Genomic DNA, 24,163 nt, shown 5'->3' with positions numbered 1-24,163 from the left:
CCATTGTGGAGTTCAGTAGTCTTCTTTTTAGTTCAGCTTCGTAACGGGTGGTTTAACCTGTTGAGATTGGGACTCCGGCACTAAGTGTTGCATGCCTATCTCCACAGCAGGCACTCCGATTCCTAGGTTAACTTGCCAGCTTCGCAGATTCCTTTTTATAACACCACAGTGAGTACATTATAGGTTATGTTCTGGTAACGCAGTGCAGCAGGGCTCACACCAAATAAGACCATCAATATAGGAGGGAGGGTTTAGTGTTTTTATTTCTCAATGTACAATCGCAGTTTGCCTAAGTCTTCCTTCTGGAGGTTTTTTTTGTGTGAACTTGTTCATATGTTCTCTGTCTTTTGTTTCAGTTCACTTTCAATATCAGCTCGGGTGACCAGGAAGGTCTATACAGCCTGTACTTTCACAGTTGCGCCGAGGAACAGTTCGCCATGAGGGATAAACTTCTCTTCAGCCTTGATGTGAGTAGTGTGTGTAAATTAGTATATTATAAGCAAGGTGTTGTTGGGCCAGTGGATTTTATCTGCTGGCTGCTATACTGCCTCCCCCTTGTCTCACTCATTGATTGATAAGGAACTAAATATAGAGAATTGTAACAGGTGGGCAAATTCCAGTGATATAATTCATCTTCAGGGAAACAACCAAGAGAGAATTGAATTTGAAAAGGAACCCCAAATAAAAATATGCAAAGTAGACACAAGGTAGCCATACAGGCGGAAGTGCATTCTCATAAGATCGATTGTCAAGACTTATTTCGAGGTAAATGCAGCAAAATATAAATGTTTTCTTTAAAAAAGACATTGATTTTAAGAGACTACCAAATCCTGAGGCATGTCTTCTCATATGAGAGTCAACTGAAAATTAAATATGGGGGTCGGCCTCCAATACACTTTGATTACAATCTAGTCTGTGATTAATCAATTTTGGAAGCCATTCAATTGGAGTATTCACAAAATGCTTTGATTGAAATGCCTCTTTGTTCCTTGCTATCTGGGAAACGTTTTTTTTGGGAAAAAATAGACTTCCCAGTTAAAAAAGATACAAGAACTAAACAATGGACATTTCTTCAAAACGCCTAATTTCACTGAATAAGGAAGACTCTCTCCTGTATGCGACAGACTAATTGTTTGAAAATTGCTGCAGCTCCTTGGACAAATCTTTCACCCTATATAAAAGTCATTTAATGGGAATTGGACCCCCTCTACAGCCCGTGATTCAACTGTGGATCGGCTCCTCTGTCTTGCTTGTATTTGAACATATGAAGAAATCCATTCTGAGGCTCCTAGGAATAATTGTCAATGATTCGAATCATCATAATGAATTCGTAACAAAAATTCTTCAGCCTTGGTATATCAAAATCCCCTAAACCAAAAACGCAAAAAGGATATACAAAAACCATAAAGAAGATAACCAGATGCAAACTGAGACCCAATACGTAATTGCAAGAATGTGATTAAAAAAAAACAAGTATGGTTGCAAGCAATGCTATATACTAGTTTAGGAATAACTAAATAATGTATAAGGAAATGGATAGAGAATACAGTAAGGAAGAACATGTCAAAGTAGAGGAAGACACCATTATGGATAAAACAACCCAAGTAAAAGAGGAAATAGAAAATTACCTAAAAAAGGGCCAGGAGTACTGCCTTTTAATAGCGTTTCTTTTGAAAACAACCAAAATATTGAGGGAGTAAATATATTTCAGCCCAATCCTCTTGCAAAAAACTTTCCAGATTCTGAAATCGAAAGAGAGAATAAAATGTTTTCTGATTTGTTATTTGTCTTTTTTGCCACTCAACTTAAAACATGAAGAAAGAGGAAACATGACCGCACAGCATGGCAGTTTAGTGTTTACAGAGCACAACAGTTTTCAATATAGTTGGGATTTTTGGAGCTCACACTGGGCCTTGTAAGTATGAAGCCTCACTCCCTGTTGCAGAGCCGAGACCTCCAGGGCTAAACCAACTCTCCAGCCGTGGCATGAAACTGTCACTCTCGTAAATCCCAATGGAGTCAGTAACGCATGGCTTGCAGGTACGACATAGGTCAGTACCCATCTCTTTTGCTGTCCCAGGTGAGCTACGCTTGCTTGATGTCATGGGTCCGCAGGTATTTCTACAAGGTGTCCTTGGGTTGGTGCATCTGGGTCTAATTGAGTATAGAGTTGCTGCTGTTCTTTGCAAGACGACATGTCACACAACCACTCCTGCCGCTACCACCCCACATGTAGGACATCTGCCTTTTGGCTAGCAGGAGTGCCAGGGACATGAAGCGCCTCGCTGCTATTGACACTCCCTTTTTGTAGCCCAGCAGGGCTCTCCTCTGCGTCGGTTCAAAATCCACTGCTAACATTTCGGAGAACCCTGCTCACTCCGCTCAAGTGCTCTGCCATTGCCTGCACTGCCAAGCAAGGTGCAGGAATCCTGCCTCAGACTCCTAGTGCAGCGAGAGTGTGCTTTTAGTTTGTGTGCAAACAGTTGTTGGGGGTGTGGGGTAGATTCTGTGCAGATATTTTAAGTGGATGAGGTGTAGCCTTCCGTTGGGAGATAATACTCTTATTTGGCCACAGTAGTATGCCCATCCAAATCTGACAGCACCTCCTTAACCTCCCCTCCAACCCTCCAAAGTCAATATCTTATTGTGCTCTAGAGCTGCGATTTATTGCTGGGGTCGCTGCCTGTATAGAGCAGACTAGATTATGAGCTTGGACAGAGATCAATTAAGGTATTAAAGGAAATGTATAATTTGAAATTGTTAATTTTGTTATTCTCTGGAAGTAAGATGCTGCTACTATGTGAATTTTCTAAAATTCAGACTATTGAAATGAGTACCTGGAAGCTTTGAATCAGCCTCCCACAAGGAACATGTACATTGAGAGTTGAACTGGGCATGACAAATATAACACATTCATATTATCAAAGAATGTTACATTCCTGGCACTGTATTGTCAGAGCAAGAGAGGGGTCCCTGGACCACATGAATCAATACCAATAAAACCCAGCGGTATTGTAATTTAAAACAAATCTTTTTTCGAATTAAAACCATTTGACCTTGAAAGTTCTAGTCTCAAAGCTACAATAGGCTAAAGAAAATTTGTAAAAGAATTGCTAAAATATCAGTCCGAAGAACAAGCTCTTCAAGCGTGCATGAAAATGTCACGGTATTCTCACATAGTCCACACTAAGCAGATGGTCCTGTTACAATTATAGCTAAAGCACATCCAATGAAGGGTAACGGCAAGATACCAAAGATTAAACTTTGGTCTAGTCAACCCCACCCCCCTCCACGGATTAGGTGGAAAATGCAAAAAGTCGACAATAATGACAATATAATGGATGTTCTGCCAAAATGCCTTTCTTGTAACTCAGCTGTTATTTCACTCTCGCATTTTATTCCATTTTGCACATACTTTACAAAAGCCCATAAGGGACTTGCTTCGAGTTTTTAGAAGTTTATAGCTCCGATGAGTTAATGACTTGATTTATGATGAAATAAGAAATATTTGTTATGTTGCAAGTTGAGTGTTTTTAGCATTGTGGAAAAGTCTGATTAAGGGCTTAAGAATGAGGTTTTTAAATTGGCAATTTCATGTTTTTATTTTAGTTTTTCTAAATAGTTTGTATTGCCTGACTGGCATATAATCAAACTTGAAACCTTGGTTCTATGGCTCTATGAATATGAGCGGTGTGTATGAAGCTGTACACAGTGAGAGCTGGCAGTAAGGCACTGAAGCCGTATGTCATGTATGCATGTGTGCTCCCATGAAGACTTAAAGATGTTGTGTCCTGTGGTATACAGGCAGAGGCAGACGAGAGAGGGATGAAGGCGCTTCCCTGGGTGAGTGTCCTACTCCTTGTGTGAAGATTGCTTTCTTTTACAGATTGAGATCATTGAGAAGAATCCAGAGAGCTTTCTGTCTGCCGGTGAGATACCTCTTCCCAAGCTCTACATCTCCATGGCAGTCTTCTTTCTGTTGTCGGGCATCGTGTGGGTTCACATCCTTCGGGCACGCAGGTATTTCTCCAACTTTCATTCTTTGCTCATCATTTTGTCTACTGGCCGTAAGCTTTCATCCTTGCATGGTACTGTTGTGTCCTGGCTCTCTCCATTTTTCGATGTTTGGGTGCTTCTGCCACCTAGAGGTGGGGCTGATAAGACCGGAAATGACTGCTGAAGCTGTTAATACAGAACTTTGCTCACCTGCATGTGTGGTTTATGCACCAGATTTCTAAATCAATGTGCCTCGGTGTACCTTTGCCTGTTCTCTTTTCCATTGAAAACTATTTTTGATAATCCTCTTCTTTGATGCTCAGCAAATGCCTTACAACAGTCCTTACCCTGGTACTTTGGGGTATTTTTGGATCTTTTTTGTGCTGTTTGTCCCTTTACCCTCTTCTTTCAGGTTGGGTGGCTTGGGCCTCACTGCTCTGGCTTTAAGTCATGCATGTCGTGCCTTCAGCTCTTTACAACAGCGACCCACATTAGCTCTGTGTCTCATGCTTGTGGTGTGGTCATCTTGTGCATGTCTAGGTCTCCTCTGCTGCCATCAGTACAGTGCTTCTCTGGGTACTGCGTGGCACGCATTCAGAGAAAAGGTGCACTTCTGCCCTAAGACCTGTTAAATTCAATAGTCTGGGAAAAGAGTCCCTATGTGGGAGCAGGGTTGTGCCCACTGGGAGCAGTGCATAGTACCATTTCTGCTGATGAGGTAGCCAGGGACTCCCTCAAGTGAAGGTCACGTACACGGAGCGTAAAAGAATGGTTGGGGGTAAACACATGGAAGATGAAAAGACCTGGTCACTAGAACATTTCTTGCTCACCCTTTTTTCCTACTCCAATATCCCTGTACCAGGTATTTTGTTCTAACCAGACCCTGTTGTCCCAACCCAGCCTGGGAGTGAACCGCCTGGGAGCAGAGGGCTCTTTGGGGTACATACACTCACCTCTTTCGGAGACTCCCTTGCACAGGTGAGCCAAGTCTTATCCCTAGTCGTGGTACCAAGCCACTGTTGAACTGAAGGATTAAGCTACTTTTCTTTCTGGGTGCAGTGTTCTGTGTCCAAAGCACCAAGAAGTTTGTTACTTTATTATATATATGTAGTGCCCTGTGCAGTTGAGGAAAATGGTTGCACGAGGATTAAAAGAGGTACGATCTACTCCTATGTTTGAATTTCAAAAAGTTGGCTTACTCCAGTATTGGAACTTTCATAGATTCCCATAGCTTGTATCATTCCCCGTCGTCGGAATGGGAGCCTCAGTAAATGAAAAATACCATAGCAGTAGGTACAAAAGAGAAAGAAAGGCTTAGGCCTCAGCTCATTTTGTAGCATATCCACCTCTTTTTGTAAAAGAGACCAAAATAATACAACAACCAATCAGATTAGCCTCAGCCCATAGAACCCACCTGAGAGAACCTCAGAGCCTCAGATTTTCTACCGCACGTTGTGCAATGGAGTCTCCACTGAGCTCTGCTCAGATTTCTCTTCAACTTCTGTGTTTTCAACTGTTTCTCTTCAGCGTTCTTCAGGATGTCTGACGAGGAGAAAAAGACTTTATTCAAAGCCTGTGAAACTTGTTAAAAAAAGAGGCTTTATGTGGAGGACAAACATAGGGACTGTATTTATTGTTTGTACCCTGACCACCAGGCCACCGACTGCAAGATCTGTCGGACCTTCTCCTCCAAGACCTTGAGAGACCGTGAGGGGCGTTTGCTCACCTGGTTGCAAAAGTTAGTCACAGAAAGACCCGGTATCGAGTGACGGTGATGATGCCTCCTCTGCGACATCTTCGAGGAGATCTCAAAAAAGGGTAAGGTCTTTACCTTCAACTTCTTCTGACCACCCTACCAAAGCCTTACAAAAGACCTCTGATAGGTCTGACAGGCGCAGTCCCATCAAATCTCCTCACCGAGGTGTAAAGGAGAGGGAAGGACTGGTTTCTGAGACACATTCTATTAAGAAGGCGAGTCATGGGCCTTCGGTTTCACCTCCACTTTCTGAGAAGCCAAGACTGTTCAAGAAACCAGCTTCCGTCCTGCCTGAGGGGGAAGCTGACAAGAAAATCCACCCGTCGATGACGACAGCATCAGGTACATTGACAACTGCGTCAAAGAATCAATCTACGCCGATTTCAGCTCCATCGACTGTCTCGTCGACTAGAGCTTCGTCGTCTATAGTACCTTCGTCGACGACGACTTCATCGACGCTGCAACCTAAGGTTCCAGTTTCCATGTCGTCGACGGTGATGATTACCTCGGCTTCGACGAGTAAGACGACTAGGATGGTGTCGACGGCGACATCTACAGCTTCCAGCATAATACTGACGGCCTCGACGACGATTCCGACGACGATCACTCCTTCGTTGTTTGGCAATTTCAGTAAAAAGATGCCAGATTACACCGGAGAGGACTTCTCCTCGTAGAGTGACACCACTACCACCGGCACTCCTTTTAGAGGAGGAGTTTTCAGATGAAGATGAGGGTCCTTACGGGGACGCATATAGTCCATCCCAATTACATGTCAAATATCAGGACTCAGACTCTGAGGACTACTATGTAGACCAAGGACAATATCTGCCGCAAACTAGGCAGGAACAGTCGCAGCAGGGCATGGTGGCTATGCGGTCTTCACTGATTGCTGATCTACAATTCATGTTGCTGGATTATAGGAAAAGATTTCCATCTCAATCCTCTGGTGAACAGTCTGTGCAACTGCCTCCACCTCCACCTTCTGCTCCTCTGCTTCCACAAGCTCCGGTTCCGGAACCAATGGAACCTCAACAAAATGTAGTCACAGTTCATGATGACTCATCGGATGATGACCAGGGCACTATCTCAGTCCCAGATCCAGATTGGGAATGGGATGACTATATAATTCCAGATCCCACTTCTCCATCTCCTGCGGATTCTCCTCCAGCAGATATTGGGGGCTTCCACAATTTAATGGAAAGAGCATCCAAACGTTACGATCTTTCCATACCATCAGTACAGTCGGAATGTTTTCTTTATGATTTTAAAAAGCCTTATAAAAAGTTTGTCCGTTCTATCCCAATTGTGGGCCATGTCTGTGATGAGGAGATAAAGGTGATGAAATCTCCAGCTACCGTCATGCTTGTTCTTCCTCGACTGGAGAAAAAGTACAAGGCTCCGGAGGATAGCGCTGCTTGTCTGGTTAGCCAACCGAAACCGGACTCTGTAATTTCTTCAGCGGCCCAAAGGAAGTCAAAGAATCCATCGGCGCCCCTTACCACCCCACCGGATAAGGAGGGTAGGCGTCTTGATAATGTGGGTAAGAGGTTCTCTTCTATGTCCAGCCTCCTGGTCAGGGCTGCTAATGCCTTGGCTATTCTGGGACGATATGATGGCCAGATGTGGTGCGACTTATCTCCGTATTTGGACCAGCTACCAGAGGGATCGAAGGCTGACGCAAAGAAAATCGTGTAGGAAGGAGAGCATTCTTCGGAAATTGATTGCGCAATGGACATTTCTACCACTGCTTTCCGCTCTTTGGCAGGTGCGGCAGTCCTTAGACGACAGGGCTGGCTTCGGGCCACCTGGTTTCGCCCGGAAGTCCAAAATAAAATCCTAGCTCTGCCGTTCGATGGTGAGCTGCTTTTGGAAAGCATGTGGACGATGCGCTGCAGGAGATAACAAAGGACACTGAAACAGCTAAGTCCCTTGGGACTTTGCAATACCGCAAAGTACCTTTCCGTGGTACGAGAGGAAGAGGTTTCTCTTCATACAGAAGTGGATACCAGCAGCAGCGTTGGCACTCTGGAGAGAGTTTTCAATCTTTGGGGCAGACCCTCCATAGACCTGTTTGTCACTCCAGAGAACAGGAAATGCCAGTTCTACGCAAGCAGGGAACACCATCAGGGATCATTGGGAAATGCGCTTTCGATGGCCTGGTCAGGCGCCTTCTGTTTATGCCTTTCCTCCTATTCGCAACAATCTCAGTCTTACAGGCCCCAGTATTCTCAAAGACCGGGCCAATCGTCCTCTCTCTCGCCAACCCTCTAGAGGACGACAAGGGCGCCAGGGGAGAGATTCCTCTAAGCGCCAATAGCGGCTTCCCGGCTCTGTCTACTGTTCCTTTGCCCCCTGTGACACCAGTGGGGGGCAGGATATCACAATACCTCCACAACTGGAATCTCATAACATCAGATCGGTGGGGCCGCAATATCATCCGATTTGGCCATACACTGGAGTTTCAACAGCAGCCCCTTTGAAAGTATCAAGGACCCCCTGTAAAATATTTAGGTCAATTCCTAGGACAGGGTAACAGACAATGAAAAATATATTCCTAGGCAATCAATATTGATACAAATGTCACACACTGAATATATTGATGTAGAACCAAAAAAGGCAAAATTACTTTTAATAAGAGCCAGTGTACTATATAGTAATGAAATTAAACTTTTTTTCTTCATTGTCAATAAGTTAGTATTTTGTTTAAAAGACATAGAACTAATACACTATGCAACATTTAAAAAGAAACACGTTTTTTATAAAAATGTTTCATGAATTATAAAAAATTATACACTGTATAATTCAAATATGACAAACTTCAATAAACACAATATTAAATAAAAAAATAAAGTGAAAGACAAATACAAACATTCAAAATCAAAAATTCATAGAAATTGAATTGCGGCAATAAATTGACTTCGCGCGTTTCGGCACACTAGCGCTTTCGTCAGGAAAGCCACACAATTTTCCTGAAAATAGAAGGTACACTGGCTTAACAATAGTATAACATCATTTTGAAGATGACCAGTATAGCTGTAAAATTAGCTATAAAATTAGCTCTTCCAAGAATAGCGAAAACAGACTACAAACATATGTGCAAGTGATAAAGTAGAGAAGATAAAGGAAAAAAAGGAATAGTGACCTAGAACTGAAATACACGTACTGTTCAAATATGTAACCAATGTAGACCTAACATAGTGAGATTGGTAAAAAGAGGATATATACACCGTGATGATAAAAAGACCAAATGATTCAAGAAAATCCCAGGAGGAAATATTTTAGACCTGATGTGAGAAAGATACCGACCAAGATTTGAAAATCAAAACACATAACCTAAAGGAGAAACTTACTCGGAACAATAATTTAAGTAAAAAGATAAGGATTTTCAAGAGCTGATACTGGTTGATTGGATATTCACTAAGGGAAAAAACGGAGGAAAGAAATGGTGAGGGAAGGGGTTTATTTTTGTTGAATGTTAACGATGATTAACAATTAATGTCTAAGTGAGTCTAAAGTCTGCACATAGTTACCTTGTGGTTAATACTATTTCGAACCGATTATCTTCGGCAAGCACGACTTTTTTTTAAAAAGACAACGATGAGGCAGCGAGAAAGGCCAATAACTTCTAAAGAAATATACAATTATATAGGCGTTATTAGAATGGTATAATCTTCTACAAATTAGTGTCTAGTTCGTATTAGACTGAAGAAACAGGTGGTATTACCTACCTAATTATAATCAAGAAGAATGTAGATTTATATTCTTATTATTATATATTGCTTTTTGCACTGATACATGGGCGTTTTATCTTCTTTTCTAACAAATTACGGTCTGCAAATGGTAAAATAGAAGCGACATAGTTTCAATATGAAAATAATAACCTAATGTTGCGGTAGTTGGCAAGAGTTTTTTAATTACGAGATAGGGAGTACTATACTATACGGGACCCCTAATATGTTTGCGATAACAAAGGGATTCGGTAGAGCTCACCTAATGATGAAAGACCTTCGTGGGGAAAGGACGCGCCTCACCGTGCTCTTTTCTTCTACGGAACGCTTTCCTCCATATGCGCGAATCAGCGCTTGATTAGAAGTTTAAATCGGTACGGCGGTACGTCACTCAGTCATGTGGTCGACGTACTGATGTAGTTACGTCTAGAGAGAACGAATTAGGTGACGAAGACCGTAATGATGTGGTTGCGTATGAAGTAATAGAACGTGAATGCAGGGGCGTGGCAATATATTTGAAAAAATCTCCTAAAGTATCTCATAGGAATGGGACTTTTTTCTAAATCAAATAAAACTTTATTGTTTAGATATCGCTATTTTACCAACCCAGCACTGATTGTATATAGTAAGAAATGTACATTGAATATCTCGTTTGTGTTTACAACCAAAAATATATTATTTGGAAAGGAATGGAAATATCACTATTTTATTCTGTTTCTTTTGGTATGAACTTTATTCGTAACAGTCTTAGAAAGATTAGACCTACCAGCAACGGCTATAAATATATGCACATTCTAAAAAGATTAGTGAACTCAGTATGTAATCAGTGGGACAGGAAATGGAAGGAAATATAGATGGTCCACGTATTGGATGACATATCAGATGGCATTCTCCCAAGGCAATTCATTGTTAAGGCCGCAATGGAATGTATTGAGGACGAAAATCCAAAAAACTTCCCTTTTCTTACGTACCTTACAACCACCACTGTTCTCTGAAATGTGGATTTTCTCTAAAATCCGCCATTTAATTTCTTCTGGTTTGTGTCCTACGTCTAAATAGTGTTTAACTAAAGGCGCGGACATTTTTGCTTTGCGGATGGCAGAACGGTGTTCAGCTATACGAATGTGGGCTGCTCTGGATGTTTCACCAACATAACCAAGATTGCATGGACACAAAATGAGAGAAATCACATTTTGTGTCTTGCAATTCCATAGTTGTGGTGCTTGGATCTTATAGCCATTATGTATTAAGGTTTCACCTTCCAAAACTTGATCACATGATTTGCATTTAGAGCATCTCACAGTGCCTCTAATAGGTTTCATGCCATCAATGGTTTTTTGAATAAAAGGGGTGTCTGATTTAAACCTTGAATGCACGATCATATCTTTTAGATTTTTATTCCTCCGGTGATCAAATTGAGGTTTGGCTATCTTGTTTCTTGCTTCCGGATGACTATTTAGAATATGCCAATTGGCAAGGATTCTACATCTAGATTCACTAGAATGTCAGTGGCTGGATTAAAATGAAGATCTTCTACTTTATTAATGATGTCACGTGTATCTTGCACAAATGAAGGAATCTGACAAAACGATTTTTAAGGGTGCGCCGCAATTGTACAAACTTGTCGGACTTCGATGTCCAAGCAGAAAAAATGAAAGAAAAATTCTTACTCCGTGGCTATCCACGGAGACTAATTAGAGAATCCTACAAACGAGCACGCTATTATGATAGGGATCATCTCCTTACCAATAACACACGTAGAAAGAAAGATCAACTAGTCTGTATTACTAGACACTCTACCTTAAATGCCACTGTGAAACAAATTATTAATGCCAATTGGCATATTCTAAATAGTCATCCGGAAGCAAGAAACAAGATAGCCAAACCTCTATTTGCTCACCGGAGGAATACAAATCTAAAAGATATGATCGTGCATTCAAGGTTTAAATCAGACACCCCTTTTATTCAAAAAACCATTGATGGCATGAAACCTATTAGAGGTACTGTGAGATGCTCTACATGCAAATCATGTGATCAAGTTTTGGAAGGTGAAACCTTAATACATAATGGCTATAAGATCCAAGCACCACAACTATGGAATTGCAAGACACAAAATGTGATTTATCTCATTTTGTGTCCATGCAATCTTGGTTATGTTGGTGAAACATCCAGAGCAGCCCACATTCGTATAGCTGAACACCGTTCTGCCATCCGCAAAGCAAAAATGTCCGCGCCTTTAAACACTATTTAGACGTAGGACACAAACCAGAAGAAATTAAATGGCGGATTTTAGAGAAAATCCACATTTCAGAGAACAGTGGCGGTTGTAAGGTACGTAAGAAAAGGGAAGTTTTTTTGGATTTTCGTCCTCAATACATTCCATTGCGGCCTTAACAATGAATTGCCTTGGGAGAATGCCATCTGATATGTCATCCAATACGTGGACCATCTATATTTCCTTCCATTTCCTGTCCCACTGATTACATACTGAGTTCACTAATCTTTTTAGAATGTGCATATATTTATAGCCGTTGCTGGTAGGTCTAATCTTTCTAAGACTGTTACGAATAAAGTTCATACCAAAAGAAACAGAATAAAATAGTGATATTTCCATTCCTTTCCAAATAATATATTTTTGGTTGTAAACACAAACGAGATATTCAATGTACTGACTTACTATATACAATCAGTGCTGGGTTGGTAAAATAGCGATATCTAAACAATAAAGTTTTATTTGATTTAGAAAAAGTCCCGTTCCTATGAGATACTTTAGGAGTTTTTTTCAAATATATTGCCACGCCCCTGCATTCACGTTCTATTACTTCATACGCAACCACATCATTACGGTCTTCGTCACCTAATTCGTTCTCTCTAGACGTAACTACATCAGTACGTTTCGACCACATGACTGAGTGACGTACCGCCGTACCGATTTTAAACTTCTAATCAAGCGCTGATTCGCGCATATGGAGGAAAGCGTTCCGTAGAAGAAAAGAGCACGGTGAGGCGCGTCCTTTCCCCACGAAGGTCTTTCATCATTAGGTGAGCTCTACCGAATCCCTTTATCGCAAACATATTAGGGGTCCCGTATAGTATAGGACTCCCTATCTCGTAATTAAAAAACTCTTGCCAACTACCGCAACATTAGGTTATTATTTTCATATTGAAACTATGTCGCTTCTATTTTACCATTTGCAGACCGTAATTTGTTGGAAAAGAAGATAAAACGCCCATGTATCAGTGCAAAAAGCAATATATAATAAGAATATAAATCTACATTCTTCTTGATTATAATTAGGTAGGTAATACCACCTGTTTCTTCAGTCTAATACGAACTAGACACTAATTTGTAGAAGATTATACCATTCTAATAACTCCTATATAATTGTATATTTCTTTAGAAGTTATTGGCCTTTCTCGCTGCCTCATCGGTGTCTTTTTTTTAAAAAGTCGTGCTTGCCGAAGATAATCGGTTCGAAATAGTATTAACCACAAGGTAACTATGTGCAGACTTTAGACTCACTTAGACATTAATTGTTAATCATCGTTAACATTCAACAAAAATAAACCCCTTCCCTCCCCATTTCTTTCCTCCGTTTTTTCCCTTGGTGAATATCCAATCAACCAGTATCAGCTCTTGAAAATCCTTATCTTTTTACTTCAATTATTGTTCCGAGTAAGTTTCTCCTTTAGGTTATGTGTTTTGATTTTCAAATCTTGGTCGATATCTTTCTCACATCAGGTTTAAAATATTTCCTCCTGGGATTTTCTTGAATCATTTGGTCTTTTTATCATCACGGTGTATATATCCTCTTTTTACCAATCTCACTATGTTATGTCTACATTGGTTACATATTTGAACAGTACGTGTATTTCAGTTCTAGGTCACTATTCCTTTTTTTCCTTTATCTTCTCTACTTTATCACTTGCACATATGTTTGTAGTCTGTTTTCGCTATTCTTGGAAGGGCTAATTTTATAGCTAATTTTACAGCTATACTTGTCATCTTCAAAATGATGTTATACTATTGTTAAGCCAGTGTACCTTCTATTTTCAGGAAAATTGTGTGGCTTTCCTGACGAAGGCGCTAGTGCGCCGAAACGCGCGTCGAAGACAATTTATTGCCGCAATTCAATTTCTATGAATTTTTGATTTTGAATGTTTGTATTTGTCTTTCACTTTTTTTATTTTTTTATTTAATATTGTGTTTATTGAAGTTTTTGTCATTATATTTGAATTATACAGTGTATAATTTTTTATAATTCATGAAACATTTTTATAAAAAACGTGTTTCTTTTTAAATGTTGCATAGTGTATTAGTTCTATGTCTTTTAAACAAAATACTAACTGTTATTGACAATAAAGAAAAAAAGTTTAATTTCATTACTATATGGTACACTGGCTCTTATTAAAAGTAATTTTGCCTTTTTTGGTTCTACATCAATATATTCAGTGTGTGACATTTGTATCAATATTGATTGCCTAGGAATATATTTTTCATTGTTTCAACAGCAGCCACCATCCAGAGCCCCTCGCGCCACCGAATCCAAACATCTGCAACTTCTAAGGCTAGAAGCTCACCAACTACTTCTCAAAGGAGCGATGGAGCCGGTACCTCTGTCCAAACGAGGCAAAGGATTCTATTCCCGGTTCTTCCTCGTTCGCAAGACCGTAGACAAATGGCGCCCAATTTTAGACCTGAGGGAGCTCAACACCTATCGCATACAACTCTCGTTTCGGATGGTATCCCTACAGGACATTTTGCAGCTTCTCAATCCAGGGGATTACATAGCCACTCTGGATCTCGAACGCATACTTCCATGTTCCCATCCACCCGGCCCACAGGAGGTTTTTACGCTTTACAGTAGCCAAGAGCCACTTTCAATTCAAGGTCCTACCTTTCGGACTCAGATCCGCACCGCAGATAGTCACAAAGGTCTTGGTCCCAGTCGCAGCGTTTCTCAGAAAAAAATTGCTAGAAGTTTTTCCTTATCTAGACGACTGGTTGGTGAAAGCTCCTTCTCTGGCAGCTTCAAAAGCAGTCGAAAGCTGCACTCGACTTTTCAGTCATCTGGGACTTCAACTCAACAAGGACAAGTCAGTCCTCTGTCCTTCCAGGTCGGCCAAGTTCATGGAGGCTATTCTGGACACTGCTTGTTGCAAAGTTTTTCCATCAGAAGAAAGACAGCAAAGACTCATCACCTCTGCCCATCATTTGCAAACAAGACGGTCTCCGTCTGTTCGCCTATACAAATCTCTTCTAGGATCAATCTCATCTTGCATTCGCTTAATTCCGCATTGCAGACTTCGTATGCGCCTGCTCCAAGAGCAATTGGATCTGCAGTGGCGCCAAGCAGACTGCTCTTTCGACGACAAAGTAATCATCACTCCTCTTAGGAGAGAGGCAGCCAGATGGTGGATGGTCACACAATATATCTCAAAGGGTCTCACCTTCACAGTCACTGCAGCTCCATTGATACTTACCACAGACTCCTCTCTGGAAGGCTGGGGGCGGTCTTGCAAGACCTTCAAGTGAGCGGCCGCTGGCCGCCTGAACAACGCCTTCACATCAACCTACTGGAGCTAAAAGTGATTTGTCTAGCTTTACAGGCTTTCCTTCCCAGGATTCGGAAATCCACCGTCCTGGTCCGTACAGACAACACGACGGCCATGCATTACGTGAACAAGCAGGGTGGAACAAGGTCTCCTCTGCTGCACAAGAGATTTGGGAGTGAATTATCCGTCACCAAATTTCACTGTCGGCGGAACATCGTCCAGGTGCCCTCAACAAGACAGCGGATACGGTAAGTCGTCTCAAATCTGTGAGCCACAAGTGGGAATTGGATCAGCGCACTCTGGAGAGAGTTTTCAATCTTTGGGGCAGACCCTCCATAGACTTGTTTGCCACTCCAGAGAACAGGAAATGCCAGTTCTACGCAAGCAGGGAACACCATCAGGGATCATTGGGAAATGCGCTTTCGATGGCCTGGTCTGGCGCCTTTGTTTATGCCTTTCCTCCAATTCCGCTAATCCCGCTACTACTCTGGAAGCTCAAAGCTGAACCCTGCAGGATGATTCTAGTGGCACCGGCGTTTCCCCGCCAGTTTTGGGTTACAGAGCTTCTCCTGCTCTCCCAGGATCATCCAATTCCTTCTCTATTGACTATGTCCCAAGGCCAAGTGGTACATCCGGACCCAAGCTCTCTGCAGTTGACTGCGTGGCTCCTGAACACAGAGAATTTCAGGGCTTGAATATCCCTCAAGAATGTAGAGAGGTGCTAGCTCAGGCCCGCGCACCAAGTACAAATAAGACCCATCGTTCAAAATGGAAACGTTTCCGCCTATGGTGCCGCCAACAGAACATTCATCCTTTTTCTTCTGCTCCTCATCGGATTTTGCCATACATTTTGTGTCTGGCCAAGTTGGGTCTCGCACATTCTTCTATCAAGGTTCACCTGGCGGCGATCTCTAGGTTCAGACGAACATCTTCAGGCCCTTCTCTTTGGTCTGCGAGAATCGTAAAACAATTTTTAAAAGGACTTTTTAGGGTTTTCCCTTCATTTAGACCTCCTACACCCATGTGGCAGCTCAACTTGGTCCTTGCTCAACTCATGAGGCCTCCGTTTGAGCCAATTCATAGGGCGGATCTTAAATTTCTCTCATGGAAGGTGGCCCTCCTCCTCGCTTTAACTTCAGCCAGGAGGGTTGGTGAACTTCAGGCTCTCACTATTAAGGATCTGTTCTTGCAGTTGAAAAAAGACACTCTTATCCTGAGGACAAATCCAAAATTCATCCCGACGGTTCCTTCGGATTTTCATTTGAATGAACCAGTCATTTTAAAGACTTTTTTTCCCTAGACCGACAACTCCAGCGGAGAGGTCTCTTCATTCTCGAGATGTTCAAAGGTGTTTGAAATTTTATATCCAACACACCAAGGACTGCAGGAGATCTACTCGGCTCTTTGTCGCCCTCAGTACACCTTGCAAAGGTTTTCCCCCTTTAAAACCAGGGGTTGCACGATGGATTGCCAGCGCGATCCACTACTGTCAACAATCAAAGACAATTGCAGGGCAGCTACATGGAGTGCCCATACCTTCACGACACATTACTGCTTGGAATCTTCCACGCGGAACGATGCTGCAGTGGGACAGGCTGTTCTAAGCAATCTCTTTCAGTGAGCGGTGAGCTTTCCCTTCTAACCCTCCTTCCTGTTATTGGTTTGCACATTATGTATCTGATGATGTTTACTGACTGGTGTTTGGTAACTTTTATTTCTCATGCTTATATACATGCAATGTGATACAATGTAGGATTACACAAAATGTGCTTCCTTTTTTCCTAACTGTGAGAAAGTGGCTCTGTATATACTGTTCCCAAATAGGTCCAAAGTCCACAGTCCCTAGAGGTTTGGCAGAGGCTAAAGTTAGATATAACCTTACTCTCTAATGTGGTGCTTGGTCGAGCAGTAAGGCAGTATCAGAGGACAATGTAAAGCATTTGTTGTACACACTCAGTCAGCAAACAGTCTCACACACTCAATAACTGAACTCTAGGCCAATGGTTTATATAAAAAAAAAAATATGGTTGTATTATTTTAGAACCAACAATAGGTATCAAAATATACTTTCTCAGAATGAGATGCTTTAGTTAAATACTTTGCAAAAGACAATTGACTTGAAATAGAATAGGTACAGTTTGTTGCAATATGCAACACAATTTCATACACAATCATACATTGAGCTCAATGGGAATTTTAAGTTATATGCAATTGATTACTTTCAGGATTACTTTTCTAACTCCAGGACTGGATCCTAGATTCAGTCCTGGGACAGTTCTTGGAAACAAGTGAGTAAATTACGTTTTAGGTACTGTTGTGATTTTTAAGCAATATTTTGCTATTTTAAAAGTTGACAAACTTTTTCTGATCAAATTACCAATGTTATCCTATGGAAGGAAATTCACTTAGCAGGTAAGTGGGGTTATGGTTACTTTTTCTAGGTCAGGGTTGGATCCTGGATCCAGCACTAGTGTACCACCTGTAAGCAGTTGAGAAACTGCGCTTAAGTTATACAGGCGACTTTTAAGGAATATTTATACGTTTGCAAAATCGACAGTAGAAATTTCACAGAAAAACAGTCCATGGTTTCCTATGGAAGAAAATTCGAGTTACGGGTAAAGTATGTTCTCGTTACTTTTGTAATCCAGTGCTGGGCTCCTAGGTTCAGCACTGGGACATCTATCTAAATCAGGCAAGTAATTACAATTTTATCGTTGGCATGATTTTGAAAGAATATTTGTAAGTTTCAAAAATCGACACTTTCAGCAAAAAGCAGGCAATGATATCCTATGGAAGGAAATTCAAGTTACTGGTAAGTACGGTTAAAATTACTTTCCAGGGTCAGTACTGAGCTACAAGATGCAGCACTGAGGTCTCTCCTGATAACAGGTGAGTAAATCTGAATTCGTTGTTCGGCTGATTTTATATGAATATTTCAAAGTTCCAAAACTCCACAATTAGAAGAATTTCCAAGTGAAACCAGTCAATGTTAGCCTATGGAAGAAAAGTGAGTTATCGGCTTTTACGTAAGTACTCGACAGGCAGAGTTAAGGTTCTGGGCATAGACTCTGGGGTCTCCCAGGGTCAGTTAGGTACAGCACCCTCAGTGGCACATGGGCAGGCGGGTGCAGAGGTAGTTAGGCCCAATGTTATCCAATGAGAGGCAGGGGTCCTTCGGTTGGTGGCTGCTGGCGAGCAGGCCACGCGGCTGTGGGAGCTGGGCTCCTGGTCACTTGCTCAGGGCAAATGGCGAAGTAGATCAGGGGCACTCGGGCGGCTGGGTGCTTTTGAGCCGTCGGGTGCTCAATGTTATTCAATGGAGATGTCTGCTGTGTGGCAGCCTAGGCAGCCTCTCAGACAAGATGTGGATTGTAGGTTAGGTTTCAGGGGACATCTCTAAGATGCCCTCTGGGGTGCTTGGTACATTAAATCCCACACTGGCATCCGTGTGGGTTTAATGTGCTGAGAAGTTTGATACCAAACTTCAGTCTTCAGTGTTGCCATTATTGTGCTGTGGAGTTTGTTTTTGACGAGGTCTCAGCACCATGTACGCTTAAATGGCAGCACTGCACTTAGTGCCCAAGAATGGCCCTGGGTACTGTAGGGGCACAGGGCTCATGCACCTGTGTCCTCACCACTGGCATAGGGCACCCAGCTAGAGGGGTGGCTGATGTATGCCTGGGCAGTGGGTTTGTGGGCATGGCGCACAGGGATGTGTGCCATGTCGACTCTGTGTTTAGTTCTGCACCAGGACACTCAGCCTGCAAAGGGAGTGTGTGTGTGTGTGTGTCGGGGTACAGGGCCCCTAAGGGTGGCACAATAAGTGCTGCAGCCCTTAGGGGTCTCTCTGGTCACAATGCCCTGGGTACCTAGGGTACCATTTACCAGGGGCTGACATGTGGCCAGAGATGACCATTGGGTTTAGGCTTTAGTACGGTTTTTAGGGAAGCAACACAGGCCCTGGGTACCTGATTGGCAGGGACCAAGGGCACACCAAGAAAAAGTGCATCAGGTATCAGGCAAAAAGTGGGGGGGTGGGTTACTGCAACAGAAATCCACTTCCTTACACTAACTGCTAGCTATTCTGATACAAGCTATGGGAATCCATGAAAGTTCCAATACTGGAGTAAGAAAACAAGTTACTTACCTGTAACTTTGGTTCCTTTCATAGATTCCCATGCGCCCACCCTCCTCCCCTGGGAAAGCTCAGCCCTCGCAAGGTTTGGTTGTACTGTTAAACAACGGCTACGAAAATCTGAGTCTCTGAGGTTCTCTCAGGAGGGTTCTATGGGGTGAGGCTAATCGGATTGTAGTATTTTGGTCTCTTTTGCAAAAAGAGGTGGATATGCTACAAAAAATTATGAGGCCTAAGCCTTTCTTTCTCTTTTGTACCTACTGCTATGGTATTTTTTATTTACCGAGGCTCCCATTCCGACGACGGGGAATGATACAAGCTATGGGAATCTATGAAAGTTACCAATACTGGAGAACCAAAGTTACAGGTAAGTAACTTGTTTTCTTCTGAGAGTAGATAATCAAAATTGACAGCATCCCAAAAATAATTGTCTGTTTTTGCTTCCTTTTAGTTAGTCCACTCTTCGCCATCCAGGATTCGTACTTCGTTTTGTTAAAAACGTCTCAAAATCAAATTGATCCATTGGTAATTTTCCTGGGATATGTTTTCGAAGCATTAGAATGTTATAAAGATCAAGCCTAGGAATATGTGGCTGCATATGTAGCTTGGGAAAGTAAGGGGCCTTGAGGAACATCTGAGATGCTTTCATTGACATCATACAGGCTTTCGTCTAAAAATTGCATCAATAAAAGATTTGCTGTGCTGAGATCCCCATCTTCCCAGCTGTTGGAAACAAGCAGAGTTGAAAATTAAAACCACAGGGACTGCAACAGGGAGAGATGAATTGTGACCATATGATGCCAATGTGGTCTTCACGTGCAGTGGCTTCCCTAAAAGGATTTTTACAGGGGCAGCCAGGATCACTGATAAAACGGTAGAGCGGCCTACATCATGCAGTTCGAAGACTGTGCACTTGTTTTATATAATCTATATATTTTTTAAACATAGGTTAAAGTGCCGACATAATTAGGTGAAAATGTCAGTTTTAACGTAACATTTTAAGTAAAAAAAATAAAAAACACCGAATTTCACCCGTTATATTTAACAAAGTTAACTATAACTCCACCACATGTCTCAGTCTTGGAGGTGGTCAACCTTGCCCTGTTCAGCAAGGCCGTCATCGAGGTGTGGTTCCTCTAGAAGAAAGGGGCATGAGATTCCCTTCCCTTTCACTTGCTGGTCCACAAGAAGGAGGAGGTCTGAGACCCAACCTAGATCTTTGCCTCTTGAGCTTGTTTGCTCAGTGTTGGACCCGGCCTCGTAGAATGGCCCTCCGTGCCCCCGCACCACCGAAACCTGGTGCCTGCAGCCCAAGCACGCGGCCCAGCCGACCTTTCCCACCAGGACAGCCGCACCAACCCCGGACATCCCCGTCCATGGCCTCTCTCCTTTCGGCCACCCCGGGCCCGCGTGCCCACTCCCTGCAACAAGATGGCCGCCCGGCTCCAACGCGACCCGGGCCTCGAGGCGCCACTCCGGCTGGAGGACATCACGCTTCCAGGGGATGAGAGAGGGAGGAGCAGTTTCTATCGCACCTCTGAACTCCCCTGGGACGATGGGTTTCGATCGGCCCTCCGGCCTCCCTGCGGGCTGGCTCCGTGCCTGCTGGGTGTCTGGGACTCCTCCCGACCCGGCCCTGAAAGGATCAAAAGACAATAGCAGGAAACCCCGACAAGCGGCCCCCAGGTGACAAGACCCCTGCCTGCGCAGACTCCGGACATCAAAGCGGGGTCGACCTATAACAAGGGGTGCTCTGAGACTGTCCGGCAGATTCGACGCTGGAACAACGAGAGCCTGCTGACGTGGTCGCGGCTCCCTGAAGATCGTAAGACCTCCGAACTTGTACCTGAGCCCTGCTGAGTGACTCGCGGCTCCCTGAAGATCGTAAGACCTCCGAACTTGTACCTGAGCCCTGCTGAGTGACTCGCGGCTCCCCCAGACTCTCACGGTCCCGCCGGACCCCGACTCCGACCACGTATCCCCCAGCTCGAGGATTGTGAGCTGTGCGCCGAATACGCCCCTGCTTAGAACCGTTACCAGAGACAGTCCCGCTACCCCCTACCTTTCCGAGACTCTTGAGCCCGTGCTCACCTTGTACATATTTGCAGTGATACCTATTTGATAAAGCTTGTTTCTGAGAATACCCAGTGTGGTCTCTCTGTGTCGTGTGGTGCCAGAAGTACGATCCTAGTTGCGAGATTCCTCCCCCCTGGGGAATCTCTCGCCAGTGCCCGGCTACAATACTACACGGGTGGGACTCAGGGAAGTCAGGACCCCTTTCCGGGCTCCTCTGAGGTCGCCGTCTAACACTCAGCATGACAAGTTCAAGAAGCGGTCGCTGAGCTAAGTACTGTTGACCCTGAATGTTGGGAACTTGATCGCAGACCTCGATCTTCAGGATGCTCACTTCCATCCTTTGAGTATTCCCTCTCGAGACATCTTAAGATTACGGATGAATCCTAACACTCTGAGTTTGGTTCTCCCATTTAGGTTGAAGACCGCTCATTGCATCTGTACAAAAGTGGTGGCGATTGCTGTGGCTTTACTGCGACGATCAGGAGCCCATGGATTTCCATACTTGGACGACTGGCTGGTGTAAACGGACTCCATGGGGCAGGTCAAGGGCCATCTTCAGTGGGTAATGGCTCTCCATGACTTGGACATTACTATCAACATACAAGTCTGCTCTCTCTCCCTTGCAGATGCTAATATTCATAGGAGTGGTGCTGGACCCAATTTGTAAAAAAGCTTTACCTCTTCCTTCTCAGAGGATTGCCCGTTTTTGGGAGATGATTCTGATATCACTGACTCTGGCTCGAATCCCAGTCCTGCAGTTCTTAAATCTGCTTGGGCTCGTGCATCCTGTTGGTGCGGACACCAAATGGTGGCCAAGGGCTGTTCCGTGGTACCTGAGATCACAGTGGTTGCAACATTAGGAGAGTCTTACAGCTTGGGTAAAAACCGCCTGCTCTGTTCACTTTAATCTGCAGTGGGGGGTGAACCCCTCCATCGTTTTGGTGGGTCGGCTCTTCAGTCCTTTGCAGGCTTAGGCTACTGTGGCTTCGGGAGCCTCATCACTGGGCTGGGGGCAGCTATTTAGGTGAGAGGATGGCACAGGACCCTTGAATCCTGAGCAGCACCTGCACGCAAGTGCTCGAGCTGCAGGGGTGCAGCCTCCCAGCACTGTCCAATATAACAGACAAGACGGTGTGGGGTTGTGGACTTTATGTTGGGAGGTGATTCAACTATGAAAGTGGGCTCTACAATAGGAAATCTTTCAGGCAGCGGTTCACTTGGGAAGCTCTCTCCGTGTGAGTGCTTACGCTCTCAGCTGCCTCTCACCGAGGACCACGACTGGGAGCTACAAATTGAAGTAACTGAGCAGATATTCTCCTGATTCCGGTTCTCATGATTTGGAACAGGAAGTCTCCTCATTTTTGTGCTGTACACTTCCCTTTGACTTGTACCTTGGAGAATGCCTTGAGGTTCAGCTCTTTTATGGCCTTCTCTAAGCATTGTTTCACTTCTCCCAAAAGTACTGCAGCTAGTGTAGGAAGATAGAGCACGGCTGATGCTGATCGCCTCCAACTGGGCTTGGAAGATCTGATGGGGTCTTCTTTTGGCGCTCAGCTGCCATGTGGCAGGATGGACTGGTTCTCCACTCCAATCCTTAAACGCGACGACTGCACTTGTTGAGATTGTCCAGTTAGTCCATTTCTCTTTCTGAAGTTGTGGCAGAGTAATACCACTGAATTCATATATGTAGATCATGGATCTATGGTAACTAGATGTCTTGGATCTGCCTGGACAGCCCCGTTTTTTCAAAGACTGTCCTGGGGTCCCAACACTTTTCTTTATTTTTTTTTGGCAGCAAATAGTTGTCCTGGTTTTTGAGAGAGGGTCAGGTGAGCACTGGGAGAAAGTGGGTTTCTGTTGCAATAACCCCCTCCCCCCCCCCTTTTTTGTTGTTGTTGTTGCCATTGCCAGACTACTGATGCTCTTTGACTTGATGTGCTCTGGGGCCCTGCCAATCAGGACCCCAGGGTCTGTGTTCCTTCCCCAAAACAAAACCCAGTTGACAGCTCTGGCCACATGTAGGTCCCTGGTAAATGGTACCCCATGTACCCAGGGCACTGTGACCAGAAAAGGCTCCTAAGGGCTTCAGCACTTATTGTGCCACCCTTAGAGGCCCTGTACCCTGACACACACACGCTGCCTTTGCAGGCTGAGTGTCCTGGTACAGAACAAAACAAAGAGTCGACATGGCACACATCCCAGTGTGCCATGCCCACAAACACACTGCCCTGGCATACCTCAGACACCCCTCTAGCTGGGTGCCCTATGCCAGTGGTGTGGGTACAGGTGCATGAGCCCTGTACCCCTACAGCACCCAGGTCATTTCCTGGGCACTGTAAGTGCAGTACTGCCATTAAGCGTATATGATGCTGGGAGGTTGTCATTACGAACTCCACAGCACCATAATGGCTACACTGAAGACTGAGAAGTTTGGTATCAAACTTCTCAGCACATTAAACCCACAGTGATGTCAGTGTGGGATTTAATGCAAAATGCATGACAGAGGGCGTCTTGGAGATGCCCCCCCTGAAACTAACCAACAACCAGCGTCCTGACTGAGAGACTGCCTAGGCTGCCACCCAGCAGACATGTTGTTGGACCCCTGGGTAGAGAGCCATCCGCTCTTGTGGGTCTGCAACAATGCACATCCTGGGCGAGGTGCTAGGTCTCCTCCCCCAGGATGGGCCGGGGAAGCTTCTAAGGCATGCAGCCTTTGTGAGCTTCTCCAGGCCACTTGCTGTACTCAGCAACTGGCCCTCACCGGTTCTGACCCCCACTCTGACAGGAAAATCGTGGGAAATCCCAAGTGAGGAAAGGGGGTGTGCCAGCCTCTGCCAACCCCACCCCTCAGGTGGGGGAGGCAAGGTGAAGCACAACTCCGGGCTCTCGCCATCTTGAGGATGGGGAGCCCTACCC

The 24,163-nt window shown here is 44.0% G+C and overlaps 1 protein-coding gene across 3 annotated transcripts in view; it reads left to right on the top strand.

The window, feature by feature from the left end:
• GPR107 (G protein-coupled receptor 107) overlaps positions 1-24,163 on the top strand; it is a 254,849-nt gene that overhangs the window by 63,877 nt on the left and 166,809 nt on the right. For all 3 annotated transcript variants that reach the window (XR_014965462.1, XM_085613975.1, XM_085613973.1), the window contains exons 8-9: positions 357-467; positions 3,887-4,020. Coding sequence is in view for 2 of the 3 variants with exons in the window: in XM_085613975.1 (XP_085470101.1) it covers positions 357-467; positions 3,887-4,020 (245 nt within the window). In the remaining variant the exon portion in view is untranslated. The remainder of the gene's footprint in view (positions 1-356; positions 468-3,886; positions 4,021-24,163) is intronic.

The sequence above is a fragment of the Triturus cristatus genome, chromosome 1_2 (assembly GCF_964204655.1).
Source record: "Triturus cristatus chromosome 1_2, aTriCri1.1, whole genome shotgun sequence".
In the NCBI taxonomy this organism is placed as follows: Eukaryota; Metazoa; Chordata; class Amphibia; order Caudata; family Salamandridae; genus Triturus; species Triturus cristatus.
Note: the sequence above shows the minus strand (reverse complement) of the source record. Positions and strands in the feature narration are given on the sequence as shown.